The sequence below is a fragment of the Metopolophium dirhodum genome, chromosome 3, assembly GCF_019925205.1.
Source record: "Metopolophium dirhodum isolate CAU chromosome 3, ASM1992520v1, whole genome shotgun sequence".
NCBI classification, from domain to species: Eukaryota; Metazoa; Arthropoda; class Insecta; order Hemiptera; family Aphididae; genus Metopolophium; species Metopolophium dirhodum.
Window position 1 is genome coordinate 3,319,821 of NC_083562.1, and position 26,824 is coordinate 3,346,644.

Genomic DNA, 26,824 nt, shown 5'->3' on the forward strand with positions numbered 1-26,824 from the left:
CGGAACCTATAATTACAAGGTTGGGATCGTGGGTAAAAGTCGCATGTTATTATTGCAAACACCAATAAATCACTATAAAAATAATTGAAAAGGTTTTTTTAAAAATTTAACCAAGTACCCGGTACAGTGGGAAAAATGATTCAAGAAAAGATGAATGTTTTAGACAAAATAAAGGTTACCAAATACCTATATAAACTCAAATTTCAAAATTTTTATCTGGAGGAGAAACTTCAATGGTCAAAATACCTGAAATCTTGAGCGATTTAGCATATTTTATATATTATGCTCCTATAAATTCCGTTGATGTTGAACGTACTTTTTCAACGTTCAAAATGCTGTTAGCTGACCATAGAAAAAGTTCTCAATTTGGAAATTTGAAAAAACATATTATTGTTCAATGTAACTTCTAAGGTAAAAATGTGTGTTAATCTTAAAAATTTGAAACAAAAATATTTTGTCAATTGTTCTTTAGTAGTTGAAAAGTTGTTAGTTGAAAGTTTCGAAGAAGTATCCAGACAAGAAAACCCATAAAATAAATCCACATAATTTAAATGATTAATTGTAATTTGTAAGTTGCTAAATAAAGTTGTAAATAAAATGTATTCATTAAAATAATAGGTACCTACAGTAAATTCTTGTTTTTTGTTCAAAAATATTCATTTTAAAATGCATATTTTGTATATTTAAGTGCATATTTAGTGATTTTTTTAGAGCTACTAGTCCTCTGTCCTATATATTACCATTAAGTTTAGTCTATACTCAATGATATAACGCTACTCTAGTTGCCTACGCCGAAGTATAATATGTATATTTTCTAATATATGAAATAATACCGTTTACTGACACGTAAAAATTATAATTGAAAATTTGAATGGTAAACAGCTGAGTAAATTAAGTAGGACACTCAGGCTATAGGAAAATACCTAACCATATGTAAGTATAGCGAGATAAGTATCCCGGTGTCCCGGATCCCAATAACCCGCGAGATCCCGTCCAATTTTTAATGTAATGTCCAAATGTAACACGTACCTATTATATAAACGCTACATATTGCGCAAACTAGTGGTTAATTATATAATATTTTGTGCGCAAACTCATTCCGGGTTTTTAATGATAAATTAAAAAATGTTGAGCTAATAGTATTGTAGCATTAGCTATTAGTCTATTACACATAATTATAAAGTGAATGGAATCTGCATACATAATTAATAAATACCTATCAATAACATCTGTCCCTGAAATCTTTCTTTCCTACTATATATACAAATCTTGAGATATTGCGAATAAGTACATACCCATCATACGAATATCTTTCCAAACCTAACCTAACCTGTTGGCCATTAAACCCACAGTTATTTACAAAATTGCCAAATAACTTAAGGTTCCCGGTGCCAATGTAATTTTGTAAAAAAAAATGCCCTTTTCATGATCTTGTTCCGTAGAAATAACCAAATTTGGTAATTTATTTTTTAACTAATGGAGAGTAATATTCTACAGGCCACATCGAACTCCGTTTTTCAATATTTTAATCTCAAACTTTATGATATGTCAACAAAAATAATACAATAAGCATTCTTTTTTTACAAATGATACAATTATTTTAAATAAAATAATAATCTGAGTTCAATGAGTTTTTTTCTTCGCCTTTTGGATCAGAAAAAACGAATTAATATTCAACTTTAAGGTATGATTTCTGCAGTTAGCCAATTGGATCTATACATATGTACTTGGTACTTTGGGCGGTAAAAATTATAAAATGTTTGAGATGTATCATACATAAACGGAATAAACTAAGTCAAAAAGCATGATAATCAAAGACAAGATTTTTCATAAATTTTTTGCACAGAAATTATAAAAATATTAAAAATGCATAATAATAATAGGTACTTACCTATATGTTTTTATAAATACGTTAAATCACTAAAATTTGTAAATTATTTTGTAGTTAAAAATTATTAAATGTTTAGTTTTACATTCTGAGCTTGTATTGATTTTACAATGATAAACAATTATTTTTCGGTCTAAAAGTTAACTCATGAGTTCCTCATAATAGTTTGTTCTTAAAAGACTGTATACAAAAACTGATAAATATCAAAAATGCATAATAATAATATGCAACAATTTTTTTACCAACATTTAAAATTAAAATGGGACTATAAGTTCCTACAGAAGTTTAAAGTACAGGTCTTGGCACCTTAGCCCGCAAAATTATAAAGTGCCTGAATATACAATAATTGTAAAATGCATTTTCAATAAATTTTAAATTAAAATGCAATACAAAAAAATATTTTGAGCAAAAAATTTAATTTAATTCATATGATTTTACAAACTTATTATTATGACTTAGAACGATAATAATTCATAAATCATAAATCATAATCAAAATATATTGATAATTACCGGCATTGTTTGTTTCATTAGTCGTCCGCGTCACGTCACGCGTCGCCTAGGTTTCGATGAAATTAAGTAATAATATGCTATTTTTTTTTAACTAATAATGATTTGTGAAGGTTTTTACTGTTATGATATCTCCAAAATCGGTAGTTGCCATAATCGACGAATTGTATGTATTTTTGTTTTTTGCCACATTGAGTGCTTAAAATCAAGTAGTACACATTTTATAACTATGTCAAAATAGTACTTAAAAATAATTAATTAATAAAAATTACTCATTACTGATTTATATTTATATGAACTGTACAGCTCCTATGGTTCAGTATACACTGCAACGATAGCGGTAGCGGTAACGCCGGTAAAATGAAGCCGGACACAATTAATACACAAATTAATTTGTAAAATCATATGCCCTTATAAAAAAATTTTAAATTTAGAACATCTATGAGACTTAACTTTTATTTTTATTAAACTCACAAGTGTTTTCATATCAAAAGTAATTAGTGTAGAGATTATACAAAATAGTACAAAAGTCAAAAGATAAAATAAATCTCAAAATATAAACAACTCTACAAACAGCTGCAATAGGTACAAAATCCAACTGTCAATTCTTACATATATTTTTTGCAAATTGATCAATTATTCAACTTTATCTATATCTTATATCTATAGAAAATATTAGAAATTGTCCCGATGGATATGCCTAAGAGCGAGACCATAACAAGAAGTAAAATGATGTGACCTTCGTAGTATCCATATTAAAAAAATTTTGGATCCCCCGAAATATGTTTTTAGTTACGGCCTGGAGTGTTGTAGTCAACCATATTTTAAGCCGTCGTAGTGTTGAAAAGGATCTTTCTGTGGTTTCTGATTCACAGCTACAATAGCATTGAAACAATAAATTACTTTGAAATCTAAACACGATGACAGTCGTCAAACATAATATTAACGATCATAAATTAACCAAATTAGAATTATAAATAGAGAACCCGAGAGTCCCTGTTTGAAAACCACGTATGCAGTGGCGTAAATATAATGTTTGAAATTTGGGGTGGGGGGGCTGAAGCTCAAGTCTATACTCTTATGATGCTTTTAAATTATAATAATTAAATCATTAGTTTTTTTTTGGGGGGGGGGCTAAAGCCCTCTAGCCCCCCTGTTTACGCCTATGCACGTATGTACTACGTACTAACGTTTAGCGTACTAGGTACACGAAAATATAAGATAACGACTACAAAACGAGAGAGCTTACAATATTAAACGATATCGAGTACCTATATTAATATTTAATATAATATAACAGCTTAATCATTTGTAGATCACGAATTCCTGATGAAAGATTTTTAGAAATCATAGACCCCCTTATCAAATTTTTTTTTAACACCTTTTTTTTACAAAACATCTCGTGTTATTGTAAGAACCGCCGAAATATAATATTATAATATAGGTACCCTAAAAACAAAATCGTATATTATATTAAATTAAATTGTATAGTTGGTACCTACCATTCCCCTGTTCTTTTTATTTATTTTTTTGGAATATGAGGGGCACGATCCTTGCCTCCACCCCTCCTTAAGCCACCACTGATTAGAATAATAAATTGCAACATGTAAACAATTTTAACATTGATAGAATATTTACTAATTCTGTTGATTCTTTTAATGTTTACCTTAATAATTTGATCACTTAAATGTAAATGGAACCTTACACAAAATCAAGTACTCTATAATATACTCTATAGGTACATGGTTGTTTTATGTATTTCCATATGGCATATTACCTACTTAATGTAATCGGCCTCGACCGTTAAATATAATAATTAATAAATAAATACCGATAATATAGTGTAAGTACCTAATTAGTATAAAATAAACTATTATCGTCTATAAATAATTAAGATATAATTAATATTAAATAGTATGTACTTATCTGGATGTTACAAATTAATAAAAAATATACTATAAGATAACAAGATTCAAGTATCGTGCTTTATATTCCTTTAATATGTTTGGTTCCACCATATACTGGCAGTATGAATTTGTTACGGCAACGATTATAAACAACAATCGAAATTTCGATTATGTGAAGTTGCATTACCATGCCGTATTATAAGTTATAACTACCTTGGATATAATATAAAAAATCTAAAAGCATAAAGTCATGAACATTATTTTGAAAAAAATTATTAAGTTTAAATATAATTTGCCATTTAGTATATTACCTAATTTAGCAATACAATTATAATTTATAAATATACAATAGCATCAATTATTTTTGGTTGTTGCTTAACCTGTAAATTTAAAAAAAAACAATGCTTGTATTGAATTATTCATTTGTAAGTAAAAATAAACGTCATGTTAGAAATTTGATTGGCTTTAGACTAAATGTACAAATTATATAATTTTAAATTCAAATTATTGTAATTCTCATATTCATTAATTCACTAAAGCCACGATAATATTAAATTAAATATGAACACAATATATAAAATCGTATAGAATCAGTTAATAATAATTAATAACTAATAATTTAAATAATAAATAATTAGTTATGCAATAACCTTAACAGTGGAGGCGTATAAATAAATAATTAAAAAAAAAATAAAAATAATTATTAGTCAAAAACAACAATTTTTAAAGTAATGACCTACAAATTGTACAAAATTAAATCTGGTTTTTTCTCTTTCTCTTTATTTCATTTAATAGAATTCTAACAGATTAAAGTATGTTTCCTGGTTGTCTGTGTGCCTATACGCTTCTAATTTTAATGTAAATATTTTATTATACCTACTTCTGATAAAACATTAAATAAGTTGTGGTTTTTTGAATGTGAATATATGTGACGTAGATATTGAAGTTATCTTTGAAATGTAAATGAAAAGATTTGACGGAATTTGTTGTTTGTGCTACTGCTATCGTTCCAGAATGTAATGCCCAAATGTGTGGAGGAAACCTCGAGTCATCACAAACATATTGACAATTTTTAAAAATTATAATCTGAAAAAAAAATGTATTATGTTGTTAATTTACCGTTTTGTCACATGATATTAATCATATAACCATTCGCGAAGCAGTCACACATTTAGTATGGATTTAAATATAAGGCCAACACGACGGATATTTTAAAACTATATTTTTAGTGCGATAAAGTGGCAATATATATCTTACGGTACACTCATATGTTTCACTAACATTATATTTTATATACATATATATATACATTATATTATTTTTATAATTTTGTTTTTAACAATAAGCAATTTCTTAAAAATACGGGCTTGGGAGGGGTATGCGGCCCCTACCCCCTTGGAGCCACCCCTGATATATATGTATGTATGTATTTATTTATTTTTAATTAAACGCGTTAAACAACCCAGTTACATATTATACAAAAAGAATTTATAATGATGCCGATGTTGATTGGTCACAAAATGTATTAAGCATCATAGTGAACAAAACAAAATATGGAGTAGGTAATAAGTTGAGAATTAAACATTACAAAAATGATAAAGTGTAATACAATACAAAGATACCTTCATGCATAAGTGTATAAACTAATTAACGTAGATTGATATCAATATACCTAGTGAGAAGCATAAAATTTAAATGTTGCTCAAAGCTAAGTAATGAATGAAAATAATATGCCTATGTTATATTTATGTTAGTGAGTTGCAATACGGTAAATCGGACAATTCATCACATAGTTAGTTCGTTCCATATGGGTTACATCCGGGAATACAAAATGTAACCTGCGATCTGGCAGGCCATTTTTTAAGGATGTTTTTTGTGTCCAAATGGACACACAGTCAAGTCCAATTATTTATCATTCTGATAAACGATAAAAGTGAAATATATTTATTAGTTAAAAGTTAGGTATTACTGTATGAGGTAGTAGGTACATACTAGAAACTATTTTTTATCATAAATTTGAAAGTGCTGTGGTTCGGCGTGTGGCCCTTCTAATTCCGGGTAGAAATTGTTATTTCTTTCATGATTCATGGGTAGGTATATGAATTAAACTGTTAGGGGAGTAGCTGGACAGGTCACTTGAATAATCCGAAATTTTATGATTTAATTTTCTTAATCTGTTAATTTTTTACTCATATTAAAACATAGGTAACACTATTATTCTGTGGTAATACTGTAATACATTTTTTACAAGTTGTTTACATATTTGGTTGTTCAATTTCCTAGGCGGTGGTAAAAACCTAAACCGATTTGCGCGTGAACTTATTAGTCTTAATAATAAGATTCTCAATAAATAAAATTAGTTATTAATCAATATCCTGAAATAGGCCGTAGCAATTTTCCTACAAAAACGAGATACCGTTTTCCTCCACTGTCCATTTTCCTCCAGTAAATAATAAAATAATTAATATAAATAATTTATGCATATAAAAAAAAATTATATTGTAATCAATGATATTATGTTGGCTATAGTAAATAAATATAAGTGTAATACCGTGCTGGCTAAAAAGGAGACTATATTTCAGTTTTGTATACGTAAATGTTTAATCGAATAGAATTTATTTGTTTATTTATACCGTAATATTTTCAACAGTGAATTGTTTTAAATATTTCCAATTACTTTTATTATTTTGATTCTTTTGAATTTTAGATTTAATATTGAGTGTCTTAACTTAAAAGTAAAATTTAATTAATTTAATTGTTTTTCCTCCACTTAAAACAGTCAACATTCAACACTGCAGGCCGTACGGAAGTTGTCTAAGTAATTCGCAAGAAATTCCAGCAACGTCGTCGATACCGAAAAAAAGAAAAGGTCGCACTGTCCTTTTATAATATGCTCTCTTCCATCTCGCTGGTTATGATTAGAAAATGCATGTGTGAGAATTTTAATTTTTAATTTTTTACGCATTATTAGTAGTTCTCAATGGGAATGAAATTAATAATAATGCACTAATGATTTAAAAATATTTCATAATAATATAGATAAATGAAAACAGTTGGTGACGAGAATAGTATTTTAAATGTTATAATTAGGGCTCGGAAGTTGTAGGACTGTAGGAGCAGTGGCGGATTTATTTATTTATTGACACTGATATATATATATAAAATTAATTAATTAATTTTATAAAAATAAAAATAATAGGTACATATTACTTTTTAGGACTCCCCCCCCCCCCCCTAGAAAAATGTTGAAAATCCGCCACTGTAGTATGAGTTGTATATTATTCTATATTATTCTCTTGATTTATAGAACACTGAGCTAAAATAATCCAAGCTATAAAATGGTCAGTTTAAAAATTGAATATTGAAAATTCATACTTCTCAAATTTTGTCAATTTTAGAGGAAAAGTGCATATTTCTTGATCTTCAAACGCATTTTAATATATTTAAAAAAAAAATCAATTGATCTTTTTCTTTTTTAAGTTGTGTATTTTAATAATAATATTGAATATATAACTCCATATTGATGTAGGTAGGTATTTATTGTTATCACCGCAAGCGACTATTCATTTAAATTTTAACGAAAACGGCGCGATACGCATTTAATCTCTATCGTGCCCATATTCCGATGTACCTACTATCTTTTCAAATATATTTTTTTCAGTTCAATGAAATGTCAAAATGTCATACAGTTTTTCGCCATATTTTAAATATTATAAATTTATTTTTTCAAATTCTACATTTCTTTTAGTACAATTTAATAACAACAGAAAATGGATTTTTTGGATCTTAAAATTTTTATCAACATATTTTATCAAACTATTTTGCATATTTGACATTTTTTTCATGCATGTTTTACAATTTTGCTGTGCATATTTCATGCATATTTTTCCTTTTTTAGTTCCTATAACTTCCGAACACTTTAGTTATAACTTATAATTTCTAATATAAATATTTTTACAGGTAAGTCTGGTAAGTAATTTACAAGAGTTTAAGTGCAAATGAAGTGTCAATTTCATTTATTTAAAATTAATTAAATGGTTTATATATTTATTGCCACTATTCTAACGTTGGTTTATTGTTACTGTTACATTTTTCCCCAATATCCAATATCCATTATCCATATTAAAGTATTAAAAAAAGTGAAGTTCCTATTTCCTAATAATATTATGAACTCGTGTAACTTATGAATTTATGAGTGTTGACAGAAAAAATAAACAGTACCTAAAAAAATAAAATATTTTGAATAATAATTCAAAAGTGCATGCGTTTAATAATTTAAATAATTAAAGTCTTAAAATATTTCCTATTGATTTTAAATTAAATCCATAAATTTGCCATATAAAAAAAAACTCAAGCTGCATCATTAAATTCCATAACGTTCAATCCAATCATGGACAGACTTTTGCAAATTTTACCATCATCACAGTATTATTTTTCTAATTATTGTCTACCGTGACGGTCCTTTGTCAAAACACATACCTATTAAACAACTCTTATATAGATACATTAAAAACAAAAACGTATCCGCCATTGATCATTAACAGTAAATTACTTTGTGGTGAAAGTGTGGATAAAATTGACACTTTTTTGTACATGTGGATTAGGCCTTAACGGGGATACCACAATAAAAAAAACGCGCTATGTATAATACCTCATGCATTTAAACGGACTTCATTATTTCAATGTTGTCGTTTTCGCAAAGGTGGTGTGGAAATTTATACACAAGCAGTGGCGTGAGGAAGGACTTTATTTGAGACACGTGCCTCAGCTTTAAGGGTGGGGGGTATCCTGGAGACTATATGAGCATTTCAAATATAGTAAATAATTTATTAAGTATAGTGTACACACTAAGACAGTAAGACTGAGCCAATCATTCTCAGTTACCATTTACGTAAATAAGTAATTATTTATGTATAAGTATTTATAATTACTAATATAAATTATTGTGCCTCATAAGTTAATGAAGTTTGCCACGCCACTGTACACAAGTACTTAGTACACAACTACCTGTTGAATAAAGAAATTACTAGCATTATAATAAGGATAATACTAGTCTATAAACTCCCCTTAAAATTACCGTCACCCTCAGTGCCAAATGAATATGCACATAGTTATAAAGTTATATCGAACTAACTACCTGTATTCATTTAACATTTAATTTTGGAGCTAGGTAAATTGGGTCCACGATAATTTGGGTTCGTTTTGAAAGCGGTAAGTTGAGTCCCGGGTATAAAAAGGTAATAGGTAAGTTGGGTCCCGGCTATAAATCATTGGCGCAATTAGGTCTAAAATATTAAAAACTTATAACTTAAATATTTCATACTTATGTAATTTACTTTTGAATAATTATGTTACAATAGTACGTCATATTGCATACAGTGGTACACCGCCTGGACACGAATTAATTCTACGCATGATGTTAATGTGTGTATATACAGGTATTCTTATCGCGGATTTTATTACACTGGCCGTAGCCACTTTTCTCCAAAAATTAAATACTGTAATTAGTTATTCTTTTCTATGACTGTAATGTCGTTAACTCGTAACTTTGATTAAACCTAATAGATATATATACGAGTATACGAGCGTAATATATTATCTATAAGATATAACTTTGATTAAACCTAATAGATATAATATATTATACGAGTATACGAGCGTATACAATTAGTGTTAGTATTATTCGTATCAGTTAGTAGTAGTATAGTAAGTGGGTCCATAGAGGCGACACTCCACCGCCACACACACTCCACCTATACCACCGCCACCCGGACCAACCGCCACTCCACCCCGGCGAGACCGCCACTCCACCCGGACCGACCGACACCACTCCACCACCACACACACTCCACCCTGACTGACCGCCACACCACCCGTGGCGACCACCACCCCACACAGCACAACTATATCCTGCGTTATCAAAATACAATTAATATGTGTACGTCAGAAAGTAATTATTTAAAAAATATTCGTGTATAATGTTATACGTAAATGATAATATAACGCAAAGTTTGTCCGCCGACTGTTTACCTGCAAGGTCACCGCTAAATGACCACCCCTTTCAGTCTTCACCCCATACATCATTTTGGTTTTCTATAATGGTAAATATATTAAAATGTATAAAAACAATTATAAAATGAACGTACCATCTGTTCGTTGGTCATTTTGTTCATCGCCAACAGATATATTTTCTTCTTGGCTTAATAACGAGTTATAAAAGACTCGTCTTGGTGTATTTGATAGCTATAATATATAAACTGTATTATTTTTAATTATAATATGAAAATAATTTAACTTACCATTTCATCAAACTCTCCACTCGCTAAAAAATCAATAAATCCTGCTGATATGTCTGGTGTATTTATAGTAGACACTTGGCTGCTGGTACACGACATTTTAAAATACTTTAAACACGGAGACGTCATGGTTTTGTATGACTATACATTGGAGTGACGACTGAAAGGGTGGTTGTGGTCATTCAGCGGTGATCTTTTGTAGGTTAGGGTACAGTCGTCGGACAAAAGTATGTGGGTGTTTACGTTATATTAAACATTATACAAAAACGGGGTGAAGACTGAAAGGGGTGGTCATTTAGCGGTGACCTTGCAGGTAAACAGTCGGCGGACACATTTTTGCGTTATATTATCATATACGGTCCGGGACTCCGGTCTCCGGGTGGCGGTGGTATGGGTGGAGTGTGTGTGGTGGTGGAGTGTATGCGTTGGTGGAGTATGTGTGGTGGTGGAGTGTGTGTGGAGTGGAGTGTCGCCTCTATATGGACCCACTTACTACTGTCCTTCGTCGAGGATTTCCTTAATGTTATGTGGAATTATGTACATTTATTATAGTAAAAATTCAAATTTGCAACATTCATTAATTAGAATTTTATATTTTTATGTATGATTTAGAGTTAAATTTCTCAACAGTATACCTATATTTCCTATGAATATTACATATTATAGACATCTGCGGTGTTGATGGCCAACGATAGTCTTTGAACGATAATTACATCTGGACCGGACGATAACGGCAGCGTCATCTGTCGGTCGTGACGTTCAACTTTCCGCTTTCGACGTCGGATGTGATTTTTCGTAATTATTTTTTGCCTGGTCGTGTGTCTTTAATAAGGGGCAACATTTAGGCAATATGCAATTTTTACATTAGGTAAACGTCGTTCAGCACGCCACTGCTTAAACATATCTTCAGTTCGTGTTAATCAATATGAATGTATATTAAAAATCCACTGCGGTAAATATTAAATTCATTAGTAGCATTGCAGCATACTACTATACTAGCATGTATGATGTATATACTATATATTAATATTGAAAGTTGCTGATGATGTAAGTAAAGATGTTAAATAAGTAGATATAGGTACAAATGTAACCGCCGAGTATCTTAAATCCTCCATCGTGATATCATATTTATTAATTTTCATATCATATAAATAGGTACCCTATATAATAATATATAATAAGTACATAGGTACCCATACGCAATACGAATGGCCTATTATAATACACTAATATACACTATAATATGTCTTTATTACTATTAATTATTATTTATTATAATAGGTACCTTCTCTGATTAAAAGAAAAAAGAAATATAATATAGTTTTTAAAATTTAAATTAGCCTTGTATAATAGGGATGCCTCAATCGATTTCAAAGTTGATATATCGCGTAGTCCCGAATGTCGATTATCGATATACAAATATACAATTTTTTATGTGAAGACACTAACTCACAACTGAAACTGATACACTTTTTATCATTATTCTATTTATACTTACTACTTACATTTTATATGTTTAACAGATAAAATACTAAATATACAATAGTAAACACCAATACACCTCAGTAGTACCTATCAATAGCTCTAGCCACTATCCAGTACAAGTTATTACATTCATATTATAATGTATTTTATATTTTATTTTATAGTTAATGTTTATGTATATAATTGGTTACGTCTATTAATTTACAAAACATAGCGTTTATATCTAAAATATTATGGATTTCATAATATTTTATCTAAAATTATACTATAATCCATTATTATTACAATGTAATATACTAATAAGTAAACCTACATCTATAATATACTATATAATATATGATGTATACTATGTTCTATATGGCTATATATTTATATAATATGACCAATATATTTATAGGTATATACTTTTTACCACGCCGGAAATATTTATATTCCTACACCCTATTGACTATAATAAAGGTAGAATTGCCTGCCATAAGTATCATCTCCAACAGAGGACATAAAAAGGACTTTAAGTCTTATATTTTGAGCACAAAAGTCAAAAACCCCAGTCAGTTATTGACACCCTAAGTAATAATTAAAAATTCATGATCGACACAACTGAAACCAAATAACCTTCTCAGCCCTCAGCTATATAAATAAGAAATAAATCAACAAATATTTAAAACACAATTTAAACTTAATATTATTAGATATCTACAGATATGTGAATCACATAATGTGATATAAATTACTTAATTAGCCAAATTATGAGATTAAAGTTGATATACGCCGCATAACATTGATCACTTCGGGCTTCAATAGGCACATTTAAATTTTAGGTGGGTAAAAAAAAGTAATATAATATGATAATAATATTATATAATGTATATTTTGTGCATAGAGTAATATTACTCTATGATTTTGTGGTAATTAATTGATAATGAGAGCTACGATATCGTGATTATGAATAATTTATTTTGATAAATATTTAATAAATAATGAAGAACTTGTTGCTAACTATATTAGACTTGTGCGTCCCGGGAGAGATAAATAATATAAATATACCTAAATGATAATTCAAACTCGCTCGCTTCTCGAACTTTTGCGGTCGTCCGACGGTTTATTATTCATATTATAATTAAATATTATTAATATTATTATATTATACGGATTATTATCGCTGTAGACTGTATTACAAATTGAACGAATATACCTACATATATAAATAGTGAATACCCTTAGCATTTATATGGCAAGACTGACCGTTCGCATTTTACGATGATATTGATATTGTTATGTTTATAATTAATATTATTTTATTAATAAAAATATAATACCTACTCTCATAAATAACAATAAACATTGTAACTTATTATCGATCGTCCGCTGCGCAACTCATTCGATCTCGTTCGCTCCCTTTGTCCGGTGACTTACTGCGTTTCGCAAAGGTACTTTACCTGCTACAACTGCGACATAACCATTAACCGTATCTCGTATATAATTTCCTCGTTATACCTACCCAGTCATTGTTATAGAAGAGGTTCACGCGGTCAAGTCATATATTATTATTATGTTCGGCAGTATCGTCTATTCGTCGTCTTTCGTCTCTACAGTAATATAACAGTTTAATAATACTTACTATTTCAAATTTTTTTCGATTTAAATTCGGTTCGCATAATAAAACACGTCCACTGTGTTTGGCCTTTCGTCGCGATTCAATTATTATTCAGACTGTCCTGCGTGTCAAGTGTATGGATTTTCTCGAGTCGTTCGGATCACTGGTGTTTTTTCTTGTTTAGAAACCGAACGGAAAATCAACCATAATGGGAGGACAACCCACCAAAATCCAGTGAGTTTCTTTCATCACTTTTACATTACATATTATTGCTTTACCTACCTACATTATATCATTATATAATATAATAATATATTTTATATTGTATACCTACTATAGTGCAGTAGTAATTATTATTGTATGTCTGGATACACGGTTAGCGGCCAAGTGTCCTATTTTCGAATTTTATTTGCGAGCGTTTGAAAACTATCTTGTACACGTGCTATAGTATGTTTAAATTTATATAACGTGCAAGACAAAAATTGTCAATAATATAAATAAAATATATGATTAATATTATATTTTCTGATTTCTGTGTTTTAGAAAAATACATTTTTCTATAATATCGTTGGATTCAAATATTAAATTCGTCATTACTATCGTGCTATAAACTGATTGATTTCAAACAATTAGTATAGTTGTAGAATAGGCTATATTCTATGGCTACACTAATAGTTAATAGTTAATACTTTAAATTATAATCTACTTACACAATTGCATCTGTTTAAAATTAAAATTTAAGAAAGTGGACAAGTCTGTTACTGCACTACCTAAACCTAATACCTACCTACTAACTATGGCAAATTAACTATTATATATGGTCATGAGTATTTTATGATGTCGGTATAATATACAGGTTATATTATAGCATATTATCGCCTGTAGGAAATTTTAAATCTAGGTAATAACATTATGCGACTAAGAACATAATTAGGTACTCGAGGTAATAAATAGATAATAATTTGACATTTTTGAAAAGATAAAACAATAATCAAAAATCAAATCATAAAATAAAAAAACATTAATGAAGATTGTAGTTTATAAACATTGCGCAAACTGAGTCTACCGGCCAGCAAATGTCTCCGAAAATGTTTATTTTTTTACTTAGTTATAATACTTATAACAGGATTTTTGCCATTTCCCTAAAAATCTTTTCTGTACGACCCGGTTTCAAGACCCACATTCAAATGAAAACACAAATTTGGCTTATCAATGTGAGACACCAAAAATCTGTAATATCAGAACTTTGACGATTCACACGCTTTGAAACTAAAGCTAATATCCAACCGAGCCCGTGTATCGAAAATCGTCTCGAAATGTATAACATCACTTGCATTTATAGACCTATTAAATAATTAAACGTTGCACTGTTGTCACGTGTTTATTTCTGTCGTTTTTGACAAAATACGTTCCCATTTCATCACAGTTTATTTCCCATTTATTTTCACACACAATATTACACAAAAGCTGATTGCCAGACGGACTTAGTACCACTGCTTGGGTAGTACAGAACGGTCGTTACTCGTCGTTATCATCAGCGCACACTATGAGGTTTATAAATAGTATTTATAGGTCAAACAACTGTACGTGTTGTTTTCGTTTAAAGGTTATCAAGTGCTGGCACAAGAGAATATCACAAGTTTATATTATGATAAACGATAATAAATAATAATTATAATAAGTAATAATATATTACGTTTTCCTGAATAATAATAATAAAATACAAATCGACGCCGGACTTAAATTGTTTTATTATACATCGTGTGTTCGATTATTCTACAGTCTACACTGGGTATATTTGCAACTATATAGTTTTTAATATTTTATTGTTTTTCGAAAAACCATTAATTTTTAAATAATATTTATTGCTCGTATTGTACTACCTACCTATGAATAAAATAAAATAACTAATACGTTAGTCGGTTTGTTTTGTTGACATGTGTTTTTATGTTTTAGAGTTAAAAAATCAGCTTATTCGACGAACTACCTGTACTCGTAAAATTGTGCATTTCTTCGTTTTTCTTATCTCAACCCATTTATATTTTATGATAGTTGACCTTACGACTTATTTATATGTCGTCAAAATCCATACATTCTGACTTTTGAGTACCAACTAATAACTAAATGCACTCATGCAAATTGTAATATGATGTATCGGTAGGTAGATAATAATAATAATTATTATTTTATAGTGGTGGTAGATCTATAACAATTAACAATAGTTACATAATTCTGACTGAATTTCAAGTGGTATGTACATGTGTGCATTTAAATGTCGCTCAGTTGGTGTATTTCACTACACCGTGCCATTATAGTGTTGATTTGTATTCGATAATACTTACCATTTGTCAACTAGGTACCTACCTATTTTGTTCGGCGATTTAACCAACATCAATTTTCGAGCATTTTAGTGTTACTGCCTCCTGCTGGTATGCCTTTACGTTATGCATGAAATAATTGATTCCCTTTAAAGTTTTTCTATATTATTATATTATTCGATATTAGAATAATAATGACTTGTGTTTCATATTTATGCACACTGTTATACTCAACAAATATTATTCGTAAGCTATAATATAAAGGTCAATTAGATAAGATTAAAGATTATATTTAAAATTAGTGTATTTGAATGTTAAAATTAGCTTATTAATAATTAATAATTTCCAATGGCAAAACCATGTCTATTCTACTTTTGTTTATAGCCATTTTTGTAACTATTGCCATTTTTGTCATGTTAATCATCCCATTTTTTTGGAATTTAATCACACTACTATTTACTAAAATATTTTCCAGGAATAAAGCTATGGATGTTAAGCCACAGAATAACCATAAAATGCGTATTGTGACATTGGAAGATGGTCATTTTCAAGATGAAACACTATATAGACTGAAAAAAGGTCAATATAAATTTTTATTTTTAAAATATATGTTTTGAATCTTTTTTAATGTTTTTATTTTATATTATAGGCTGGTATTTAGAATTTCGGATGGGCCCATCACTTTTTGGACGTGACGTTACTATTTACACTAATATACCAGCAGAAGGATCAGCCTTTGATAGAAAAACTTATCGTTGCCTTGATTGGATTAGAGAGTGGTCAAGTGATGACATAATTATTGATGATTCGTCTTTGTCTTGTCTTATCCAAATGAACAAAGCTGGATCTTTTCATTATTATTATGAACATAAAGGGCAAAAGTAAATGTCAAATGTGCATTAATTTTATTATACCTAGTATTTGTGAAATTAACATTTACTTTTGTAAATATTTTTTTAGGAAAGGATGTGGTTATATTAATGTTGATCCAGATTTGGTTGCTGGAAATAAAGATATACCTTTAGAATCGTTGCAAACTGTATCTGTTTTAGCAAAATGTTTAGGACCATTTTCTTCATGGAAATCTAAGTTACAAGTCGCGAACGAGTCTGGATACAACATGGTGCATTTTACTCCCATTCAAGTATGATTTGAACATTCTTGTTTACATTTTATAATATTTATAAATAATTCAAGTTCAGATTAAATATGTAAATTGTTTCCAAGTTAAGTTTAATTTGTATACAGTCTTTTATCTGTATAAAAGAATCAATAGAACCATGTTCCTTGAACCCATTTCCTTAGGTTTCCATTTATTATGAATTTTATTTTTTTATTTTTATATCTTGCTATAATGTTACAATATTTTGGTAAAAGTAAATATTTTTAAGAATGAAAATAATAGTAGGGTTTTCACTTAATTCATAAAACTGTTGACAGTACCCAAGTAAGACGCATTTAGTAATGTAGCATTTGTGAAATTATAACAGTACAATCTAATTTTAATTTCTGTAATTTATTTTACTTTGTATTTTATGTTTCTATAATATTAGTATATAAATAATCATTATAATTGATCTGTAAATATGTAGTCTTGTTTATTGTAATACTTTTAAATGACAATAAAATTATTATTTTTAGGAGCTTGGAGGCTCAAAATCATCATACAGTTTGCGAAATCAATTGGAGTTAAATCCTTCTTTCAATGATTGTAATCATAAAGTTACATTTGGTGATATTAAGACTTTGACTGATGAAATGAAAAGCGAATGGAATGTAATAATTCAGATTAACTAAGTTACTAAATTGAACATTACCTATATTAATATAAGGTTAAATATCTTTCAGATATTAAGTATATGTGATATAGTGTTGAATCATACATCCAATGATAGTCCGTGGCTATTGGAACATCCTGAATCTGCTTACAACTTGGTTAACTGTCCATATTTAAAACCAGCTTATTTGTTAGATTATACATTTTATCACTTTACTGTGGAAGTTTCTAAAGGTATGTGGGAATTTTATGGAGTTCCTGTGATTGTCAATAGCGAAGAACATCTTGCAGTAAGTGTTTTGATCTTAACATTCTTAAATATTGAATATTTCGGTTTATTTATTTTTACTTATATTTTGTAATTGTGATATAGAATATGAATACACATTTAGTTTCTTATTTTATTAATATATATTTATAAATTCCAGTCATATCTGTTAATGTCAAGTATATTCTATAAATTTGATACATTTTTGTGTAATTAATTTAATTACTTTACACCACTTTTGATTTTAGCAAATCAATTAAATTATTTTTCAAGAAAGCTTCAGTTTTTTTTTTTAAATCAATTGATTTTAGATTCTGAATAGAATGATGGATGTATTGATTTTACAATGATGTGTGTTTTTTGTTTTTAATTTTTTTAATTTTTTTCTTGTGTTTGTCATCACTTTTTAGGATAGTAAAAATGCTTAGATTTTCTTTAACAGTATCTTTTCTGATAGGAGAGTGAATCTAGTTGGTACTTAGGGGGGTCAAAATTTCCCAGTAGTTTTCAAAAGCGCCGTGAAAAATAAAAGAAAAATTAAAATAAAAAATAAAAAGAATTACGCAGGTTTTCGAGAAAATCGATTTTGGTTTTTGGTGTAACTCTAAAACAAATTAACGTTTATACATGAAATTTTCACTGGTTAGGTTAGGTAGTATACATTAAAAAATGTTTTGAACTGTTAAGGAACATTGTCAGTTTTCAATTTTCTTAGTTTTTTTTTCTATAAATATCAATACAATTTTATTTATTGGGTAAAAAAGCGTGAAAATTTAATGCAAGGCTCCTGATATATTGTTACAATAGCAGTTGAAAAATATTAAAAATACATAGGCACAATTTTTTTTATAAGCATTTTGGAACAGCTTAACCTTATCTGACTATTCCAAGACTATAAATTATGGTTATTAAATATTTTACTAATGTAGAGGCGAGACCAAACATATTTTGAAATTATAAATTAAGGAACACCTTATAATGTATGTGTAAAAACAATAAATGTTGTTTTCGCGGAATAAAAAAAGTTATATTTGCGATTCAAGGCTCAAGAGCCTGTTTGATTAATTTTTCCCGTCCAAAAAAAATTGCGAATCCGCTCTTGCATTTCTGTAGTGTTAAACTGGTTATGCATATTTAAAGATCACTAAATTTAAAATTATATCTTCAATAATTAACTTTGTATAATTTTACAGTCCATACGACATGCATTATTAACAGCGGTATTACCAAAAGTAAAAATTCATGAGCTGTTCCAATTAAATATTGACAAAATTGTAGCCGAGTTTCAAGAAAACGTCCGTGCTGGTCTCCCTCCGGTAGCTACAAATGAAAAACTTGATGAAGAATTAACAATTATACCTGATTTAGAATTTGGCCGATTAACAGCTACAATTGATATGGACAAAGCATTGAAATTATACAATATATATAGGTAGATGAATATTACACGATAAACCATATTAAATATATAAATTTATTTTACTTCAAAATATTGTTGAACAAAATTATTTTAGAAGCAATTGTTTTGATGAAGATACTAGGCTCGGTCGTTGTAGTTTAGAATTGAAATTAAAGCTGGAAACTTTGAACAATATAGTGTTTAATGAAGTTCAAGAACATTTAATAGCTGCAGTAGATAATAGTATTGCTGGTATAAGATATTTCAGAGTTCAACCAGATGGACCTAAATTAACCAAAGTTTCTATTACTAATCCTCTAGTACCAAGGTAAAAAAAAAAACAAAACAAAAAAAAACAACTTTTAAAGCATAAAATATATTTTATTTTTAGGTATTTTACTGACTATGAAGATCAAACTGCTGAAGAGGTATTGCATTCTTCAAATGGACAATTTGTTATGGCACACAATGGATGGGTTATGGGTGGTGATCCACTTAAAAATTTCGCTGGACCAGACTCTAATATTTATTTACGTAGAGAATTAATTGCCTGGGGAGACAGTGTTAAATTAAGGTATGTTTTCATCCATTAATCTTAGATTGTGAAAAACAATTTTGTTTCAACCAACATTATCAGCCTGATACACTTTTTATAGTTATATTTTGTTATTATTTTGTATGAGGCTGTTATATAAAAGTTTGTTATTAAACTATATTATGTTATATGTCAAACATAATCAAAACAAATTTGAAGTGCTATATATTTTCAGTTTTGTTATTTTTTCTAAACATATACTCATATTATTATAATTTAAAATCATAATTTTATGATGTATAAAAAGTTTGGTTGTTTCTTATTATAAACCCTGCTGGCTGCTGCAGTGTATTTTTATTATTAGATTTTATTTATTATCCAAAATAATGATTGTCGTCTTTAGATATGGAAATGAACCTGAAGATTGCCCATTTTTATGGAATCATATGCAGTGTTATGTGGAACAAACAGTTAAAATATTTGACGGTGTCAGATTAGATAATTGCCACTCGACGCCATTGCATGTAGCTGAAGTAAATTTAATAAATTAATCTATTAAAATATATTATGCATATAATAATATACAAAAAATAAAAATAAATATTAAAATTTTTGATAACTTGTTGGTTTAGTATTTGCTTGATGCTGCTCGAAAAGTTAAACCAGATTTATATGTTGTGGCAGAGTTGTTTACGAATTCAGATGCTACTGACAATATATTTGTTAATAGACTTGGAATTACATCACTTATTCGTGGTAAGATACAATTTATTATTCATACATCATATAATTTTATATATTAATTATATTTTTAATATTGGAATGTTTAGAAGCAATGTCTGCATGGGATTCACATGAGCTTGGACGCTTGGTTCACCGTTATGGTGGTGAACCAGTCGGTGGATTTTTTAAACCACTAGAACAACTTGTATGTCCTACTGTTGCACATGCTCTTTTCATGGATCAAACTCATGATAATCCATCTCCTATAGAGAAACATTCAGTTTATAATTTGTTGCCTAGTGCGGCTTTAGTATCCATGGCATGCTGCGCTAGTGGAAGCAATATGGGTTACGATCAACTAGTTCCACATCATGTATGTTAAATTGTATAGCAAGAATCTCAAAAATCTTAGTTAAAAACTTGTGTAACTTGATATTTTCTGTTGTAAGGAAAAATATTGAATCATATTATGATTTAAAAAAAATATATTTATATTGAGGTTTCTATGGTAACGTCATTATATTAATCATTGGTTGCTAACTGCTAAGGGCAATCTTTCAAAATATCCAATAACAAAAAAAATTGTTTTCAGATTTTGTGGTTTTTTTTGGTTGCTATGGTAACAAATATATTATTCATTGGTTGCTAGCGACAACCAACTTAGGTACTGAAATGCAAAATTATAACGTTATAACATTCATTTAATTTTCATTATTGTTTAGTTGCCATGGCAACTGTAGTAATAGTCAGAAAAATTTTTGTACCAGCCCTAAAACATAATATATATGTTAAACTTCAGCATATTTTTATTATTACTAGATTCATGTTGTTGAAGAGGAAAGACAATATATGCAATGGTCATCCAAAGACATTAATATTACTACAGGGATTGTAGCTGGAAAAAAAGCTTTAAATGCACTTCACTATAATCTGGGAAAAGGTGGTTTTGATCAAGTTTATGTGGATCAAATTGATACTGATATTGTTTGTGTGACACGTCATAATAGCAAAACGCACGAAAGTGTTGTACTGATGTCATATACTTCCTTTTCAACTCCATCTAACCAAAATGGTTTGGGAAAAGGGATAACTGTAACTGGAAGAGTTGATAATGTACTAATTGAAACTTCATTGCAACACATGTAAATATATTTATTTTTTTTCTATCTTAATATAATTAAACATAATTTATTATTTTTTTTTTCAGGATATTGGACAATACAAATGCATTTGAAAAAGATGCAAATAAGATCAATGGCCTAGAAGATTATATACTGAGCTTAAGACAAAATGTTACTCCTCAAGAATGTTTAATGTTGGATATAATACCTTCAGCTGATAAATTTTCTGTTAGATTGAATTTTACTGCAAAATTTCAACCTGGTTGTGTAGTTGCAGTTGCAATTTTTCCAGTAGAGAAAACAAAAATAGCTGTTGAACAGTTATTGTCTGATATTGATTTGGAGCAAGCAGTGAGTCGTTTAACCCTAACCGACATGAACTATGTTTTGTTCAGATGTCCGGAAGAAGATGAAGGGAATGTTTATGATGTACCAGGATTTGGTAAATTGGTGTATTGTGGAATCCAAGGGTTCATGTCAATTTTAGATACAGTGTCTCCAAATAATGATTTAGGCCATCCACTATGTGAAAATCTCCGAAAAGGTTTTTGGATTCTAGATTACGTAAGTGGCCGTTTAAAACGTAAAGAATTTGAAAACTGCGCATTGTATCAATTTGGAGACTTTTTAGAAAGATATTTACAACCCATCAGGAATTTGCCATCATATTTGGTACCCTGTTATTTTGAATTTTCTTTGAGAAAAGTATACAATGCTTTGTTGAACCGCACATGGTCAATGATGCCTAGTGATATAAGAAATGGTTCTACATTTTGTAAAAATTTAGCTCTTGCTTCAATTCAATTTGCTGGAGTAGTTAAATCTAGTCCTCTTCCTACTCTTTCGCCAAACCTTTTAGCACCTTTACTCAGAATGCAAATTGGACCTGATGGATTATATCGTCCTGAGTGTATAACACTTGCAGCTGGGCTGCCACATTTTTCTAGTGGTTACATGAGAAACTGGGGCCGAGATACTTTCATTTCGTTGAGAGGATTATTGTTGATTACTGGACGTTATGATGAAGCCAAGTATAACATTATTGAATTTGTATTATTAAGTATTTTAAGTAAAAATGCTTGTTTATTTTTAGGTACATTATTTTAGGATTTGGTGGTTGTTTGAGACATGGTCTTATTCCTAATCTATTAGATGGAGGCAACAACCCACGTTATAATTGTCGTGATGCTGTGTGGTGGTGGTTATATGTAATTCAAAAGTATGTTACAATGGTACCTGGAGGTATAAGTATTTTAGATGATCCAGTAAATAGAATTTTTCCAAATGATGATTCTGAACCCACATCAGTTGTAAGTCTTAGATTTGAATAAGTTGTACATGTCATGTATCATAATATACTTATTCATATTTTAATTGTATTACCAGGAACAACCATTACATGAAGTAATTCAAGAGGTTATGGTAAAACATTTCCAAGGGTTATGTTTTCGTGAACGTAATGCTGGAACTTCTATTGATGCCCACATGAAAAGTGCTGGCTTTGATAATCAAATTGGGGTTCAACCTCTAACAGGCTTTGTGTTTGGTGGTAATGAGTGGAATTGTGGTACTTGGATGGACAAAATGGGTTCCTCAGATAAAGCTGGTAACCGAGGACGACCTGCTACCCCTCGTGATGGATCAGCTATAGAGTTGGTTGCATTGTCAAAGACAACTGTCGCATGGTTAGCTAAATTAAAAAAAAATGGGCAGTTTAAGTATTCAGGAGTTACTCGTACAAATAAAGATGGTATGACACAAAAAACAAAATAAACTGTACACCAGACATTAAGTTTTTGTTTTATTTTAGGATCAGAAACTACGTGGACATATAAAGAATGGAATGAAAAAATTCAAAACAATTTTGAAATACACTTTTGGATACCTGAGGAAAAAAATGGTCAAATGCAAGTTGAACCTCATCCAGAACTTATTAATCGTAGATGTATTTATAAGGATACAGTTGGTGCAACAAACAAATGGGGAGACTATCAACTGCGATGCAATTATGCTGTAGCAATGGCAGTGGTAAGTTTAATAGCGTTATGTGTTGTAACTTCTTAATCAATTTAAATATATTTTGTTTATATATTAGGCACCAGAGTTGTTTAACCCAGATCATGCAAGAATAGCTTTACAAACAGTAACAAATGTACTTCTAGGGCCACTGGGTATGAAAACTCTAGATCCATCTGATTGGGCGTATGATGGCTTTTACAATAATGATAACGATACTACTGATTTAAAAGTAGCCAATGGTTTCAATTATCACCAGGGACCTGTAAGATCATTAAATTTATTAATTCGTATGAAATTAAATCGTTATTAAAAATCATATATATTTTTAGGAATGGTTGTGGCCTGTTGGTTTCTTTTTAAAAGCAAAGCTAACATTTTCCACAAGTCAACGAGAAACTTCATCTGAAATTCAAGGTATATTATCTAAACATTTTGAACACATAAAAACATCAGTTTGGAAAGGTTTACCTGAATTAACCAATAAAGATGGAGCTTTTTGTGCTGGATCATGTCCAACTCAAGCCTGGAGTATTGCTACAATTCTTGAGGTAAGAAGAAAATAAACTACCTATTTAGTATTTACTTAACAATTAAATTGTTTAGTAAATGTTATTAGTATTATTTCATATGCTTTGGGTATAGCTTTGCCTAATATAGCTTATATTGTTAACTAATTAATTATTTTTACTTATAATAAGAATTACTTTCTCTATCTGCTTGGAAATTAATTTAATTTAAATATTAGTTGCACAATTGAATATTAATACATTTAGTTGAACTACTAATTTAATCAAATGCTATATTTCCATAATAATAGTAAAATATATCAATATAGTCTTAGCAATAAAATTATATAATAACATTAAATGAAAATAGAATTCTTTTTAATTTTATCTTTTAATAATATTGGTGTTGTATATAATTTTTTTTTAAATATATAAATAAAATACAATTTCATCATCAATGTATCATGTTTTTTTTTTGTTATTAATAAATTAATGAATTATGTAATTACATTTTGAAATTTTTTATTTCATTTTCATTTCATGTAAAGTGCCTGTTTTGATTTGACCTGTTGCCATGCTTATAAGCTTGGCAATTGTTACCTAATAACTGAATGCTAAATGTAATATAAGGCTTCTGTACGTCTTGTTTATTTTTTTTGGGATTTAATAAATGCTTTCTTCATTCACAATTAAGATTCATTTAAAATCTAAATATAATAGGTGATATAAATAATATAATATAATTTTAGTAAAGTTTGTGTTTTCAAAAACTAAGTAGTGAAATCAATTACATTTTTCTTATATTCAAAATCTTAAAGAACACAGCTAATATTATTTTTTTCTTTTATTAAAAATAATAAATATTAAACCATGTGAGTACCTAATTAATCTTAGTGTCAACTTAAATAAAAGTGACAAAAACAATAATATTTCAATTATAAAAATACATTTAAATTTAAAAAAAAAAATAAAAACTAAATTAAAATCTAACTTAATTGTTTTATGTATAGAGCTGTTTATTTTTATTCTAAACGTTTAAACCAAGTATTCAAGATCGCAGATATCTATGTGAAGGCTTTAAGGCCTGTTAAATGATTTTATAGTTTCATCAATGTTAAATACAATTTTATACTATATTTTTTATAGTTGTATCATGAAAAACAACCTATTCAAGTGCGCACGTCTTATGGGTCTGCAGTATTGGCATTGATCGCCAAAATATTTTAACCCCATATACTAATAAGTAATATACTTGCATTCATCTAACATAAGCAGCTAAGCACTAATTTTGTAATGTCACTATAATTATTTATAAATACATCATGTGATATTAAATATTATGTTTGATTTCTTTTTCAGACTTTAATGGCTATTACAAACTTGAACCAAATTTAAATTAAATTTGTAAAAATACTATTTATTTGTTATTATTTATATTAAATGTTAATACTTAAATGAAAATCATTGTGAAAGTTAAAAATGTATAATTCAACTAGACTGATAAGAATTTTTTTACCAAATATGTGTCTCAAAGAATTTGTTGTTCATTTTATAGAACAGATTGATTTTATTTTTATATACCTATACCATTATTGAATTATTGTGAAATTTCTATTTTTTATTATAGTATAACATTAATTAATTGAGTATTTGATAAAGAAACTAAAACAATCTATTACTTACATTTAATAATACACTTTATGTTTTACTATTCTCTATCTTTTTTATTGATGGAGTTTGTTTTTAAAATTAATTACCATCATTTTTAGTTTGCTTTAACCGGATTTATGAGTGTTATTAAATTATTATCTAGTAGGTACTATAGATTATATAATTGCACTTAAGTATATACAGTTTAAACCATTACCTGATGTGTAAACTGGTTAATACTGCACAGGCGTATAAAATATAAATTATTTATATTGTATACATCTGTACAATAGTTAAAACTTTATTAAATATTTTATTATTATTGAAATAATCAAAAATAATAATAAAATATTTATTAATGTAATAAAATATTCCTCAGTGAAATTTGTAGTCTATATACCTACTACCTATGTATGACGTGCCTACTATAATAAAAGTGATGATTATTAATATTATACTATCTAGAAAACAATTAAAAATACTATCTATAAGATTCTGTGTTATGAAGTAGAGACTATATTTTCTTCTTATTTTAATTACTGCAGTATATGTATGTGATTTTTAATTTTATAAAAAAAAAATTTTAACTTGATGATTACTTTCTAATTTATATTTTATTTTTGTTTTGTAATTTTTAATGCTAAATAAATGCATTAGAGATGAATAGTATAATTATGAATGTATTTCTTATTTGATTTTGTAAATGCATATTCCATATTGAAATATATTTTTTTTTCGAGAGTTAAGATATTACAACCTACAACCGGACATTGTTTTAATTAAATCCAGATAATCCTAATTTTCTACTTTCGACTTCCCAAAATAT

The 26,824-nt window shown here is 28.5% G+C and overlaps 1 protein-coding gene and 1 long non-coding RNA gene across 3 annotated transcripts; one reads left to right on the top strand and one right to left on the bottom strand.

Annotated features, from left to right (window-relative positions):
- Nucleotides 1–3,138: 3,138 nt before the first annotated feature.
- LOC132940839 (uncharacterized) lies at nucleotides 3,139–10,966 on the bottom strand. The gene is made up of 3 exons (XR_009664105.1): nucleotides 10,604–10,966; nucleotides 10,451–10,547; nucleotides 3,139–5,390 (listed from the first exon to the last, which is right to left on the bottom strand). It is a non-coding gene; the product is annotated as an uncharacterized LOC132940839 (long non-coding RNA).
- Nucleotides 10,967–13,272: 2,306 nt separating this feature from the next.
- On the top strand, nucleotides 13,273–26,670 carry LOC132940838 (glycogen debranching enzyme). Of its 2 annotated transcripts, none has more exons than XM_061008625.1 (21): nucleotides 13,273–13,916; nucleotides 16,476–16,579; nucleotides 16,650–16,881; nucleotides 16,961–17,144; nucleotides 17,642–17,776; nucleotides 17,849–18,067; nucleotides 19,239–19,477; nucleotides 19,560–19,772; nucleotides 19,836–20,018; nucleotides 20,383–20,512; nucleotides 20,612–20,735; nucleotides 20,810–21,075; nucleotides 21,522–21,844; nucleotides 21,910–22,854; nucleotides 22,917–23,133; nucleotides 23,210–23,573; nucleotides 23,634–23,851; nucleotides 23,919–24,104; nucleotides 24,172–24,390; nucleotides 25,495–25,591; nucleotides 25,708–26,670. In XM_061008625.1, the coding sequence occupies exons 1-20, from the start codon at nucleotides 13,891–13,893 to the stop codon at nucleotides 25,573–25,575; spliced, it is 4,608 nt and encodes a 1,535-aa protein (XP_060864608.1). In that variant the 5' UTR covers nucleotides 13,273–13,890; the 3' UTR covers nucleotides 25,576–25,591; nucleotides 25,708–26,670. The 2 variants fall into 2 exon arrangements, with proteins under 2 accessions (XP_060864608.1, XP_060864607.1); XM_061008624.1 differs by lacking the exon at nucleotides 13,273–13,916 and adding an exon at nucleotides 16,200–16,246.
- The last annotated feature ends 154 nt before the right edge of the window (nucleotides 26,671–26,824 follow it).